Source organism: Chiloscyllium plagiosum, unplaced genomic scaffold (assembly GCF_037043375.1).
Source record: "Chiloscyllium plagiosum isolate Xiang-an unplaced genomic scaffold, Cpla_swu_hap1 HiC_scaffold_21, whole genome shotgun sequence".
NCBI classification, from domain to species: Eukaryota; Metazoa; Chordata; class Chondrichthyes; order Orectolobiformes; family Hemiscylliidae; genus Chiloscyllium; species Chiloscyllium plagiosum.
Window position 1 is genome coordinate 16,483,514 of NW_028270159.1, and position 15,273 is coordinate 16,498,786.

The 15,273-nt window shown below is 39.8% G+C and overlaps 1 protein-coding gene across 3 annotated transcripts in view; it reads right to left on the reverse strand.

The window, feature by feature from the left end:
- LOC122564914 (transforming growth factor beta receptor type 3-like) overlaps nucleotides 1-15,273 on the reverse strand; it is a 125,335-nt gene that overhangs the window by 78,748 nt on the left and 31,314 nt on the right. For all 3 annotated transcript variants that reach the window (XM_043720382.2, XM_043720379.2, XM_043720380.2), the window contains exon 5: nucleotides 5,258-5,371. In XM_043720382.2, coding sequence (XP_043576317.1) covers nucleotides 5,258-5,371 — 114 coding nt within the window. The remainder of the gene's footprint in view (nucleotides 1-5,257; nucleotides 5,372-15,273) is intronic.

The following is a 15,273-nucleotide window of genomic DNA, read 5'->3' on the forward strand; positions in this document are numbered from 1 at the left end:
GGTATGCTTGCCTTTATTGGTTAGTGCATTGAGTGTAGGAGGTGGAATGTCATGTTGAGGCTGTACAAGACATTGGTTAGGCCTCATTTGGAATACTGTGTGCAGTTCTGGTCTCCCGGCTGTCGAAAGGATGTTGTGAAACTTGAAAGGGTTCAGAGAAGATTTACAAGGATGTTGCAAGGGTTGGAGAGTTTGCGCTATAGGGAGAGGCTGAATAGGCTAGGGCTATTTTCTGTGGAGCATTGGAGGCTGATGGATGACCTTATAGAGGTTTATAAGGTCATGAGGGACATGGATAGAGTAAATAGATAAGGTCTTTCCTGGAGGTGGGGCAGGGGACTCCAAAACTAGAGGACGTACCTTTAAAAGATGAGAGGGGAAAGATTGAAAAGAGATTTAAGAGGCAACTTTTTCATGCAGAGGGCAGTGTGTGCATGGAATGAACTGTCAGGAAATGGTGAAGGCTAGTACAATTACACCATTTGAGAGACATCTGGAAGGGTTTAAGAGGGATATGGGCCAAATGCTGACAAATCTGATCAGCATGGACAAGTTGGATCAAAGGGTTGTTTCTGTGCTGTGTAGGACTCTAATAGCCTAGCCTTAGTCCATAGTCCCTTCAAGATTGCCATGTTTCTGTATGAAAGGTGTTCTAAAACAGTCATGTGTGACTTTTTGGATAGCTGCAAATTGGAGGGAACAATAAAGGATGATACAAAAAAAATTGTCTTTGTTCAAGAAACATGTGTAATTGATGCACAAAGAAGAAATCACCAAACAATATCTAAGCTGGAAGTTTATTGTCAATTAAAACCCCAAAGATGTGGCCCAATCAAGGGGATTGTACCACATAAACAATTACTCAAGGCTGGCCCGTCAATTCTCAGAATCCAACAAATAACTGCACTCTGAACTCTTTCATGAAGTTGATATATTCCACTTAAAACATAACATTTTCATTTTATTGCTATTTCTAAGGCATTGTTTTTAAAAGAACATCCAAATAAATCCAGTCCTTTCTCAGTAAATTAATCTCTCGGTGCTGAATTGCATAGGTAAAATGAATTAGATTAGATTAGATTACTTACAGTGTGGAAACAGGCCCTTTGGCCCAACAAGTCCACACCGACCCGCCGAAGCGCAACCCACCCATACATTTACCCCTTTTCCTAACACTACGGGCAATTTAGCATGGCCAATTCACCTGACCTGCACATCTTTGGACTGAGGGAGGAAACCGGAGCATCCGGAGGAAACCCATGCAGACACGGGGAGAATGTGCAAACTCCACACAGTCATTCGCCTAAGGCGGGAATTGAACCCAGGTCTCTGGCGCTGTGAGGCAGCAGTGCTAACCACTGTGCCACCGTGCCGCCCAAAATTCAGAACATCATTTCAGAACTGTCTGGTAGAGTTTCCACAAGGTTGAGTAATTTGCTTAATAACAATGCAGAATTGCAAACTCAAGTTACATTCAGAGTTTTCTTGATATCTTGCAGTAATTTAAAATAACTGCACTAAAAGGCAACTTCAGCACAAAACTGACTATAGCCCCAGATCGAATAAGTGCCTACACTCCAAGGAGTGAAACGGTTCAAGAAGGAAACGACCAACATCTTCTCCACGGCAATTAGGAATAGGTAATTAATGCAGGTCTAGCAGCAACACCTACATCCCATGAATAAATAAAATTGTAATTATATTGAATTTATGTTAATTATGTTTATTTGCAGACCTTGGAAAATGCCCTTAAAATTAAATTTCTGTTTTAAAATCAAAGATAGCAAGACACAGTTTTGAAAAAGAAACAGTTAGTAAATTAAAATTCTTGGTATTTAAGAGAATGACAACCAATAAAACTAACAATGGTTCACAAATGTTTCTTGGAGTTATTTTTCGATATTTAAAACTGGGGTATTCACAGGTGATGCACTAGACACTCCAACAAAATGCTAATCCTAACCCTGACATATGTTTTGTGATAAATTTTCAGTTTGAATAATAAAACAGCAAAGATTACACTTAAATATATTTAGGAATATCATTGCTATAAGAAAATAAAACAAATAAATTTTAAAATTTTGCCAATTATGCTAGTTAATGGGCAATTCAAACTTTGTTAATCATTTATCATACACCTGTCAGTCTGGAAAATTGCACATTTACTTTTTTTAAAATCTATTACTCCAATTAAGAGAAGTGACACTATAAAAACAGTGCAATTGTAAAATATAAAAACACAAAATGAAACACACTTTGCACACTTTTGCAACTTGTTAGAAGCATTATGTATATGGAACAGCAGTAAAAACAATGGGAAAGAAGTCACAGATAAAGGAAGGTCATTCAGCCCTTCCTGTTTGTCCCTCTAGAGACAAGGAGTGTAGATCCATACAGATAGTTCTTCTATATCACAATGGTTGCATTCTCGTGCAACTCCTGTTCCATAAAAATCATGCTTTAAAAACAGCACTTAAAAGTGTCGGTGATGTAACCACCTTACAGCCAGTACGTTTTAAAAGTTTGTGCTTTAGAAACAATGTCCCCAGTTCATGTTAACAAAATGCATGTTACAGCAGAATGACCTCTATGTAATTTGTGAAAACTCAGTACTATTTATGCTTATAGGGGAATTTTATAAGTTCATTATAAAGCAGATCAAAGTACATATTCTTTCACTACTTCTTACTTATTATGTAGAGAACCATATAATGAACTATAAATTACTCCTATATATCTAAGAATTAGGACAAGGATTATTATTTTGCATGCAAGACGCTATTTTAAAAATCCTTGTTGCTTCCCAAGCCAGCAATTAAAAGGAATAGGGCATGTACAATGCATGCTTTGCCATACACGTTTAAAATTAGACATAAAATCCTGTAGCATGCACACAGATCTGGTAAGCATTTGTCAGAAAAATTACCCTTTTGGCAGCAGCAAAATCAAACATCCCTACATAGGTTTTAGTAGGTCAGAATGTACAATAATGGTCTCCGGTGGGACAAAACTTGACTTAAAAGTGAGAAGAAAATATACATCCAAACAGAAACAGCATACATATTAAAGTTAAGAGATTGTTTCAAGGTTATAAAAATATAAATGTGCAAATTAATCTATTAAAAAAAAATGTCAATTTCTAAAAACTTTTGAGCTGAATCTTATCATACTTTGGTTAAGTGTTAATTTTGTGGATTTTCAAGGAGAGTTTCTCTTTGCAAGGATGAGAGACATTTCTTAAAGTACCATCCCAAACTCACCTCATTACCTACCTATCCTGCCCCTATGGTGCATTCTCATCTAATGCTAGCCCAATTCTACCACTTGCCAATGCTGGAATATCCTAGAATGGATGAACATTTTTGGCACCATCTTTTAATTAAAGATCTTTATGCACTTAGACAAGCACAGTTAGTCTAGAACTGCTTTGCACAGTATGTTATATTTGCACCAGATGAGACCACAGAAAGAAGAATTGGTGTCTTGCTTTGTCAACAAAGACCTGATGGACAGGGTAGTGCATAGGAGGATTTTTCCTCTTCGCCCAGTCTCAGCAGTGGAGGTCATGACATCGGACCCTGCCAGAATAGTCTGAGATTGCCACTCAGGTCAATGCAGGTCTTGGTCATCTGGAGGAACGGTCAATGGCTTTCCCTGTTACACCAGGATATGTGGCACCATCTTCTCACTGCCACCTCAGTCATTCTGCCTGCTACAAATACCTAACTCCCAGAAAGGTTATGTTCTGCCACTCTCAGCAGTGCAAGCAACTTCTTTCTTCACTTGCTCTCACCCATCCCAACCTCCAACACTATTAATCCATACTGAAAATGTGTTGCTGGAAAAGCGCAGCAGGTCAGGCAGCATCCAGGGAACAGGAGAATCGACGTTTCGGGCATAAGCCCTTCTTCATTCCTGAAGAAGGGCTTATGCCCGAAACGTCGATTCTCCTATTCCCTGGATGCTGCCTGACCTGCTGCGCTTTTCCAGCAACACATTTTCAGCTCTGATCTCCAGCATCTGCAGACCTCACTTTCTCCACTATTAATCCATAGTCCTATATTGCCTCTGTACTGCCTACACACTCAGGACAACTCACCATTTTTCTCTACCTACACCAGCATTAACAGCTGCAGAACACACTTTCATTTCACTCAATCCCTTCTTTCTCTTATTCTAGGAAAAAGCATCCCACAATATGACAGAAAGAGTAAAGGAGGAAATAGGCTATCTGATCCTGCACTTCACTTCTTCTAAGGGCAAGATTCAGACCCTGCTTGCCCCAAGTGCTAACAGATAGGCCAGAAGTCTGGATGCTGGTATTGGAGACTTCTCTTGACTTTTTGTGCTGGGACTGCCTGACTGAAGATTATCTTCCTCTGACTTGACAGAGGACCGCTGACAACCAGTCAAACTGGCTTAGTGTGCACGCTAAATGGCAAGGCAAGATGGAAGCACTGTGCCCCTTAGCCAGAGCAAAGAGTAAAATGTCAAGGCAGGGATACTGTGACCATCTAAGTAGGTGCATGGTTAAATGAGCAGACCAGAGATGTAGCTGTGTATCTATCCCTGAACACAATATGAGCTTGATAGTGCATAATAGTGCATCCCAAGGTGCAACTTTAAAGCGCAAAAGCATATAATAAACGGATCAGAGATGTGCCATTATAGTGTGCAGAGGCTGGCAAGTGTCCATTGCCGAGGTGGGTGAATAAGGAATGCATGCCACAGGTGCCCGAGATGTTGATGTCAGATATCCAAGAGTTCCATGAGAAGCAAGCAAGTTGGAATCATAAGGTAACTGCCACAACTTTCCTGTCAGGAATTCTCGTGCAAATTCTCTCACAGCAGTTAGAGAATAGGAAGTTGCTTATTAATGAAGCTAGATATGCAGTTAATCAAGTCAACAAAGGCAATAAACCCCCTTAATTGACATCTTGCAGATGCGTAGCAAGATTCTCATCTCAATGCATGGAACAGAATTGCAAAACACAGCTAGTTGCTCTCAATACCAAGAAAGCCCTGCTGAACCTCTTACACAATTTTCCCAGATTTCTTACCAAGCCACAATGTCATTCATGGCCCTACAAGATATCATTAACCAAATACTCATTTTAGTATTTTGTTTAATTTCCATACCGCTGGTGTCCAGTTAAAATATAATCAATTATAGCACAGTAATAAAACTTTCTGAAGATTTAAAAAGTGACATTATAGTAACTAATAGCATACATATTACTGACCATATCATACTTACGTAGACTTTAAGTGGCATCTTGATAGCACCCACATTCCAAACTAAATCATTGCTGCTGTTCAAAACAAGAATCAATGTCTTGTTGACACTAATCGGCTGCACGTGCAAAGAAATCTGGAAAAATCAATTTACAAATGATTAATGGTCCATATAACATTGGTTAACCACAGTCCTTCTTAGTTGGTGCATTGGGATATTAGATAAGCAGAATTAATTGACTGTGTATTGTGACACAAGTCCAATCTAAAAAGGTCAACTTGAAACGATGGTGGAAACAGATTCCATTTTTAAGAGTCTACAGAAGGAGTGAGAGGTGGAGAAGTCCCTAAGAGGTCTCATCACACAATCTGCTAAAGGTATCATTATGTAGAGAAGAACATCACATTTAGTATCGCATGAATATGATTTAGGAGCAGCAGTAGGCCACTCATCCCCTCAAACCATGGTCTATGTGATTACTCCACATTTCCTCTTATCTCTTGTAACTCTTTCAACTCTTTCTTTATCAAAACATCTATTTACTTTGGCTGTTCAAAGGCATTCATGAACTTTGCAATTCTCTTCAAAACATGGTGGAAGCAAAGATTCATGACCCTGTGAGAAAAAAAAACACATCTCAAATCTGTCTTAAAAGTGGAAAGGCAACTGCTGAATGGCATTGAAACCCAGATAATGTTCTGAGACTCTGATTCAAATCTGGTCAGGGAAGATGGTGGAATTTGAATCAATAGAAATCTGGAATTAAAGAGGCTAATGGTGACCATAAAACCATTGTCAATTGTCTGAAAATCCTATCAGTAGTGTTCTTTTGGGAAGGTAGCTGCCATCCTTACTTTGGTCTGGCCTACATGTGACTTCAGAACCACTGCAACATGGGTGACTGCAATGATTCACAAAGGTAGCTCACCATCACCTTCTCCAGGATGACTAGGGATTGTCCATAAATGCTGGCATAGCAAGAAACACTGATTTCCCATGAACGAATTTAAAAACTGTCAATCAACTAGACCTAGACCTGTAAAATAGTAGTAACAATAGCTAATAAAAGCTTGTCCAAGCCTCTGTATCTTGTTTAAGTAAATGTTGATCTGACGACAAAATAGATCACAATAAAAATGCTGGTACTATAACAAAAGTTGTCAATCTTCTCTTTAGCTTTGTTAACAGAAAAAGTTTGGTTCTCATTCACACTATGAACTAGTCATGCAGGGTTGAGGATAGGGTTGACAATATTGTTCTATGCAGGACCAACATGGACTCTGGGTTGAATGGCCTCCTGCGCCATTATGATTCAATGTTTCATATATCAATTTTAATCAGACAGTATTAGAATTTTGCATGCACCATTTATTGATAATAAAAAACATTATAAACCAAAAGCTAACAAATTTTCTTAGCAAATGCTACAGCTGAAATACAACTGTGTAGTGCATTGTACTCTGGTTTCAGCAGAAACACAGATTTTATGGGATTTTTATATTGTCACAGCAATTGAATTCCACTGTTGGCTAGTACTAATAAAAAGTTATAACCAGAACAAACACAGATTGTGCTATGATTACAAAGTAAGTCACACACCATTGGAAATTTGTTCAGGAGTGCAGGTTGATACAGAAGAAATGGCAAATTGAGATCAAAGGCAGAACCTTCCAGGTCCCCAACCCAGCTGGCACGTTTGCAGCCAGAGAAGCTCATAAAGTCTCACAGGTAGCCTTCCCACTAGTCCTCTAATTTGTGTGCAATGCTAAAAAGGGCAAGTGAGGTCTAGGATGGCCAGCTGGCCTGCATGTGCCTCAATTATAACCTGAACAACCACATCCTGCCTCAAATTTTGAGGCAGGCAGGTGGTGCTCAACAAGTCAGCCTTCTTGGCCTTGAACAGGAGGGGTGTGCCCCTATTATGGCCCCCAACTAAAAACACCAACCTGATCCTCCAGTCCAAGAGTTAAGCCCTAGATGTTCCCTCCTTCCCTGCCCTTCATATCATGAGCCCATCCCATGATATTTATGCTCCACTTACGTTCATGATACCCAATACAATACAATATAGCTTTATTTTATATCATGCAAAGTCCAAGAATCTAGTAACACAGTACTAATGTGGTCTTAACCATTACCCTGCATATCTAAAGAATAACCTGCCTACTTTGTATTCAATTCCCCTTGCAATAAACAATAACATTCTATTGAGTCTTTTTATACATGCAAACGAATCTTTTGCAAATCATTCACTAATACATCAAGATTGTTTTTCACCTTGGAGCTCTGCAGTTGCTCAATTTAGATAATATCCTTTATTTTTCCATTATGCTCCACCTGTTTATTTTTTCTAATTTTCTTGCATCCTTGTATCCTCTTCACGACATTTTCCCCTAGCTATCAGCAAATTTGGCAAACCATAACTTGGAAGAAGGAACTGAATGTATTCAATTAAACTATAAAGGTTGAGGTTGTGCATTGATCGCAGCGATACATCAGTAATTACATCTTGCCAACCAGAGAACGACCCAGTCATGCCTACTAGAATCATTGAGTCATAGAGATGCACTGCGTGAAAACACACCCTTTTGTCCAACTTGCCCATGCCGACTAGATATCCTAGCCTAATCTAGTCCCATTTGCCAGCACTTGAACCATATCTCTCTAAACCCTTCCTATTCATATGCCCATCCAGATGTATTTTAAATGTAATTGTACTAGCCTCCATACCTCCTCAGAAAGCTCATTCCATACACACACCACCCTCTGAATGAAAACCTTACCCCTTAGGTCCCTTTTAAACCTTTCCCTCTCAACCTAAAACTATACCCTCTAGTCCTGGACTCTCCCACCCCAGGGAAAAGACCCTGTCTTTTTATCCTATCCATGCTCCTCATGATTTTATAAACCTCTATAAAAGGTCACCCCTTAGCCTCCAATGCTCCAGAGGAAGTAGTCCCAGCATATTCATCCTCTTTCAATCGCTCAAACCCTCCAACCCTGGCAACATCCTTGTAAATCTTTTCTGAATGCTTTCGCGTTTCACAACATCCTTCCGATAGGAAGGAGACTAGAATTGCATGCAATATTCCAAAAATGGCCTAACCAATGTCCTGTACAGCTGCAATATGACCTTCCAACTCCTATTCTCAATACTCTGACCGATAAAGGAAAGCAAACCAAACGTCTTCTTCACTATCCTATCTACCTGCGACTGCACTTCCAAAGAACGATTAACCTGCACTCCAAGGGCTCTTTGTTCAGCATAACTTGCCAGGACCTTACCTTTAAGCATATAAGTCCTGCTCTGATTTGCTTTTCCAAACTGCAGCCCCTCACGTTTAAATTCCATCTGCCACTTCTCAGCCCAATGGCTCATCTGATCAAGATTCTGTTGTACTCTAAAGTAACCTTCTTCGCTGTTTACTACACCTCCAATTTTGGTGTCATCTGCAAACTTACTAACTATACCTCCTATATTCACATCCAAATCACTTATATAAATGACAAAAAGCAATGGACCCAGCACCGATCCTTGTGGCTCACCACTGGTCACAGACCTCCAGTCTGAAAAACAACCCTCCACCACCACCCTCTGTCTTCTACCTTTGAGCCAGTTGTGTATCCAAATGGCTAGTTCTCCCCGTATACCAGTATACCTTGCTAACCAGTCTCCCATGGGGAAACTTATCGAGTGCATTACTAAAGTCCACAGAGATCATGTCCACCGCTCTGTCCTCATCAATCCTTTTTGTTACTTCTTCAAAAAACTCAATCAAGTTCATGAAACACAATTTCCCATGCACAAAGCCATGCAGACTATCCGTAATCAATCCTTACATTTCCAAATAAATGTAAATCCCATTCCTCAGGATTCCTTCCAACAACTTGCCCACTACCAATGTCAGGCTCACTGGTCTATAGTTCCTAGATTGTCCTTACCATCTTTCTTAAATAGTGGCACCACTTTAGCCATCCTGCAGTCTTCTGGCACCTCACCTGTGACTATTGGTGATACAAATATCTCAGCAACGGGCCAGCAATCACTTCCTGTGCTTCCCACAGTGTTCTAGGGTACACCTGATCGGGTCCTGGGGATTTATCCACTTCTATGCATTTCAAGACATCCAACAACATCTCATCTGTAATACAGGCATTTTTCAAGATGTCACCATCTATTTCCCCACATTCTGAACCCTCCACGTCCTTCTCCACAGTAAACAATGATGCAAAATACTCGTTTAGTATCTCCCCATCTCCTGTGGCTCCACACATAGACAGCCTTGCTGATCTTTGAGGGGCCCTATTCTATCCCTCTGTGCCCTTTTGTCCTTAATGTACTTATAAAATCACTTTGGATTCTCCTTAACCCTATTTGCTGAAGCAATCTCATGTCCCCTTTTTGCCCTCCTGATTTCCCTCTTAAGTATACTCCTGCTGCCTTTATATTCTTTTAAGGATTTGCTCGAACTCTGCTGTCTATACCTGGCATATGCTTCCTTCTTTTTTCTTTGCCAAAACCTCAATTTCTCGAGTCAACCAGCATTCACTACACCTATCAGCCTTTCCAGGAATATACTGTCTCTCGACTCTCATTGTCTCATTTTTGAAGGCTTCCCATTTTCCAGGCATCCCTTTACCTGCGAACATCTGTCCCCAATAAGCTTTAAGTTCTTGCTTAATGCCTTCAAAATTAGCTTTCCTCCAATTTAGAAATTCAATTTTTAGATCCAATCTATCTTATTTTAAAACCAACAGTTATGGTCACTAGACCTAAAGTGCTCCACCATTGACACCTCAGTCACCTGCTCTGCCTGATTTCCCAGAAGTAGGTCTAGTAGGTACATCCAGAGACAGAACATTTTCTTGTACATACTTAAATTCTTCTCCATCTAAACCCTCAACACTATAGTTGGAAAGTTAAAATCCCCTATCATAACCACCCTATTATTCTTACAGATAACTGAAATCTTTTTACAAATTTGTTTCTCAATTTCCCGCTGACTATTAGGTGGTCTATAATACAATCCCAATAAGGCGATCAACACTTTCTTATTTCTCAGTTCCACCCAAATAACTTCCCTGGATGTATTTCCAGAAATATCCTCCCTAAGTACAGCAGTAATGCCATCCCTTACAAAAATGCCACTTCCCCCCTCCTTTCTTGCCCCCTTTTGTATCTTTCCTATAGCAATTGTATCCTGGAACATTAAGCTGCCAGTCCTGTCCATCTCTGAGCCACATCTCTGTAATTGCTATGATATGCCAGACCTATGTTTCTAACCATGCCCTGAGTTCATCTGCCTTCCCTGTTCAGCTTCTTGCATTGAAATAAATGCAGTTTAATTTATCAACTCTACCTTGTTTTCTGCTTTGTTCCTACTTGCCCTGACTATTTAACTCGCTCCTTTTCCCAACTGTACCAGTCTCGGATTGATCTCTTTCCTCACTATTTCCCATGGTTCTCACCCCCCCAACCTTACTAGTTTAAATCCTCCCTAGCAGCTCTAGCAAATCTCCCTGCCAGTATATTAGTCCAATCTGTCCTTTTTGTACAGCTCACATCTACCCCAGAAGAGATTCTAATGATGCAGAAAATGTGAACTCTTCTCCCCTGCACCAGCTCCTCAGCCATGCATCCATCTGCTCTAGCCTCCTATTCCGACCCTCATTTGCTCGTAGCACCGGAAGTAATCCAGATTATTACTACCCTCAAGGACATCCTTTTAAAATCCCTGCCTAACTTTCTGTATTCTCCCTTCAGAATCTCATCCTTTTCCTTTCCAATGTCATTACTTCCAATATGTACAATAACCTCCAGCTGGTCCCTCTCCCCTTTGAGAACATTCTGTACCCTCTACAAATATCCTTGCATCTGGAACCAAAGAGGCAACGCACCACTCTGATTTTTCACTGCCGGCCGCAGAAACATTTGTCTGTGCCTCTGCTTAGAGAGTCTCCTATCACAATCAAATCGCTTGGAACCTTATGTACTCCCTCATTACATTTGAGCCAGTCTCGATACCAGAAACTTGGTTATGCATGCTACATTTCCCTGAGAGTCCATCACTCCCTACATTTTCCAAAGCAGCATACTTGTTTGAGTTGGGGATAGCCACTGGAGACTCATGCACCACCTGCCTACCCCTCCTATCTTCCCTGGGGTTAACTCATCTACCTGCCTATATCTGTGGCTTTTCTCTCTTTCTATAACTGCCACCCATCACACCCTCTAGTTCTTATAAATTCCTCACTGCCTCTAACTGCTGCTGCAACCGATTAATGTGATCTGATAGGATTTGCAACGAAAGACGCTTCCTGCAGACATAATCATCAGTAACATGGAAACTCTCCATAAACTCCCTCATTCAACAGGAAGAGCACATCACTTTACTAAAGGCCATCTTTGCTTCTTTGCAATCTACAGACCCAGAAAATAGCATTGTCTTATTGCTCTTAAAAAAAAAGTGCTCCAGGCGAACTTACTACATAATGGTGCATATTTTTAAAATTTAATCAAGAGACAGATCTCAATAAAACATTTAATCAAGAAAGAACGCACTCTACTCAACTGTAGACTTACAGCAAAGTTACACATAAAAATTGTGCACTTATCTGTTCCTGGGATATCTCTCCTGCACAGGTTCCTCAAAGGTCAGCTGTGAATTTTGCTATTTGTTAATTTTTCCTACATGTTTCGATGTCCAGAGATACGTGAACTCAAACAGCAAAGGAAGTAACTGTGCAGATTCACTGCTGTGTCAGTTAGCAGTGTAGGTTTCTTCCTCTCTTCTTCACTCACCATGTGGTCATTGCGTTTTGTTTGTCTCCTTCCTTTCAAAAGTGCCGTTGTTTTGTTCTTTCTTCCCCAAAGTTCCAAAACAATGCAACAACATATTTTTAGATTAGATTAGATTAGATTCTCTACAGTGTGGAAACAGGCCCTTCAGCCCAACATGTCCACACCGCCCCTCTGAAGAGAAACCCACTCAAACCCATATTTACCCCTGACTAACGCACCTAACACTATGGACAATTTAGAATGGCCAATTCACCTGACCTGCACATCTTTGGATTGTGGGAGGAAACCGGAGATCCCAGAGGAAACCCACGCAGGCACGGGAAGAATGTGCAAACTCCACACAGACGGGAATCGAACACTGGTGCTGTGAGGCAGCACTGCTAGCCATTGAGCCACCGTGCCGCCCCAATTAAAACAGCAATTGCTGCTGCTGGAACTCAAGGAAATCACCTCCAACACCTAAAACACCTCACAAAAGGAGCAGCTATTTCAAATTTGTCCCGTCCTCCATCTTGGATTATCCAGAATCCCTTGTTAGCTAGCCAATCTCATACAATGCCAATAAACAATGCATTACATCTTGAGATTTAATTTTCCACAATAGCATTTGATAGAATAGTGGTCTACAGCACATAAAATCTGCACTAGCCAAAAACAAACACCTAACTATTTAAGCCCATGTTCCACATCTTGGCCCATAGTGTTCTGTACCTTCTACATCTAAATACTTACATGTTACAAGGGTTTCTGCCTTTACTATGCTCATGATGAGGGAGTGCCAGTGTTAGACTGGGATGGACAAAGTTAAAAATCACACAAAACTAGGTTATAGTCTGGTGTTGTGTGATTTTTAAACTTACTATACTTATGGCAATGTAGTCGAGATACTCACCACCCATTTTCTCACATCTCCTCTAAACCTCCTACGTTAAAAATCAATGCCCAGTCATTTATCTGTCCACCAAGGGGAAAGGTTTCTTCTTACCAACCCTTTGTATACCCCTACATTTCAATCAAGCTCCCCTTAGTTTCTTCTGCTCCAAGAAAAATAACCCCAGTCTATCCAGTCTCTCTTCATAACTAAAATGAACCAACCCAGGCAACATCTTGGTAGATCTCCTCTACGCATTCTCCAGTACAATCACATGCCTTCCATAATGTAGATTCCAGAACTCCACACAATATTCTAACTGTGACCTAACCAACATTTTATACAGTTCCAGCATCACCTCACTGCTCTTAAATTGAGCCTCAACAAATAAAGGCAATTATCCCATATAACTTGTTAACCATGTTATCAACCTGTCCTGCTATTTAAAACACTAAAAAAAAATTAAAACTAAAATGTCCAATATTAAAATTTAGTGCACTGAAATTTCTTCTTGTTGCTCATCGATGTAAAGTAATGCCACTGTACTGCTAAAATCACAGCTAGATATTAAAGGGATGGAAATTCCTTCATTAACAAGCTGTCCACAAAGGATAAGAGCTGAAGTTATAGAACTGTCGGGCTAGTTATTTTCCCAATAAACATCATGTAATGTGCCGTGAAATTTATTAAACTACCACCACAATCTACCCCCCACCTTATCCATGATTTAGAAAAGCAACTTTATTACCTAAAATACAATTAAAGCCCATTAAGATGATTAAAATAATCTAAATGATAAAACCAAACACATCACATCAATATTAAGCAATATAAAACAAAAATCAAAAATTGAACAAGAGCAAATCAGAAGTCCAACCAACTTCTTTAGAAATCCATAAATAAATGAAGCAACTCCAATGTCAGCAATATTGTTAGGCGAGAGGTAAACAGCTTAAAGTTCTGTATCTCCAGGAATTCCATCAATTCATTATTCTTTTTTGACCATTTCCCTTTAGCTCCCACAACAAATCCAAAAAAAACTCGCTTGCCTCTAGTTAATTTAACAATTTCATTCTTCAAATGTACATTTGTTCACTTTTACAACCCATGCTTTTTCAAGAGAATCACCATTCATTTCAACAACAACTTCATTATTCTGAAAGATCAAATCCGGCACCCACAAGCTCCCACTCTCCTCTCGCAACCTAGTCTCTGAATACTTTCCAACTATTGTTGTCTACAAAGTCCAAGAGCTTTTCAACTTTTCTGTTGTGTCTTTTATTACATGCCTGTTTTACTTATGGGGAATTGTCTCCAACGAGACATCACATCTTCCACAGTTCTTGTTCATTGGCAGCCTACCATGTGACAATGTTGTCCGAGTGGGATACAACTGCATCCTAAATAACTAATTAATTAGTTTAGATGTCTTAATGTCTAGTGCATTCCTTACCCACGCATTGGATATTCTGTCATTTTTAAAATAATGTATTCTTGATCCTTGACAGGAGAAGATTCCTGATGAAGGGCTTTTGCCCGAAACGTCGATTTTCCTGCTCCTCAGATGCTGCCTGACCTGCTGTGCTTTTCCAGCACCAATCTAATCTAAACTCTGGTTTCCAGCATCTGCAGTCCTTACTTTCGCCTTGGAGAGAGACATCCGATTATTCATCTTGATCTCTCTCCAACTGCTGTAATTCGCACTTATACCATCTATGATATTCTCTCTTTTCTGTATCTATTAACTCTTCCGAAGATAGGCTGCTCACCGCCAGGTTGCAGGTTTCATGAAGGTTTTTCCAATTGTCCTAATTCTACAAGTTTAGCCAAAGCATCTTCACCATTAAAATGGAATGAAACCTGCATAATGCCATCCAAAAAATGCTTGAAAGCTTTTTGTCTTCTCGTAACTACAATTGGAATCTGGATTGCCAATTTAGGGATTCCCCCCCCAACCCCATTCCGCACATATACTGCAATGTGGCAGTAGACGTAGTGTCTCTTTTATAAAACCCCTAATAATAAAATCTAGTCTGTTTAATAAATTCTGAGACACTTCTAAAATAGTAAAATGACAATACATGTTGATGTTAAAATAGGTTTTGAATAAATTCAACTTTTTGAATAGGGTGTAACAAAGCTTTCTTCAAATTTCCAATGCAATCGACCAACTGTGCTTCTAACTGTGCTTTCTTCAAAAAAAAAGCAAGAAAGCTACAATAACAAGTAATGTCTTGCTGAAACTTTCTCTCCCCAATCAATGATATTTTAAAAATAGAATGCCCTCACTTTACATGTGATCTAACGGCTGTTAACAAATGCTTCCTGCAAAGAAATACTTTTATAACCTTATTACTTCAAAAG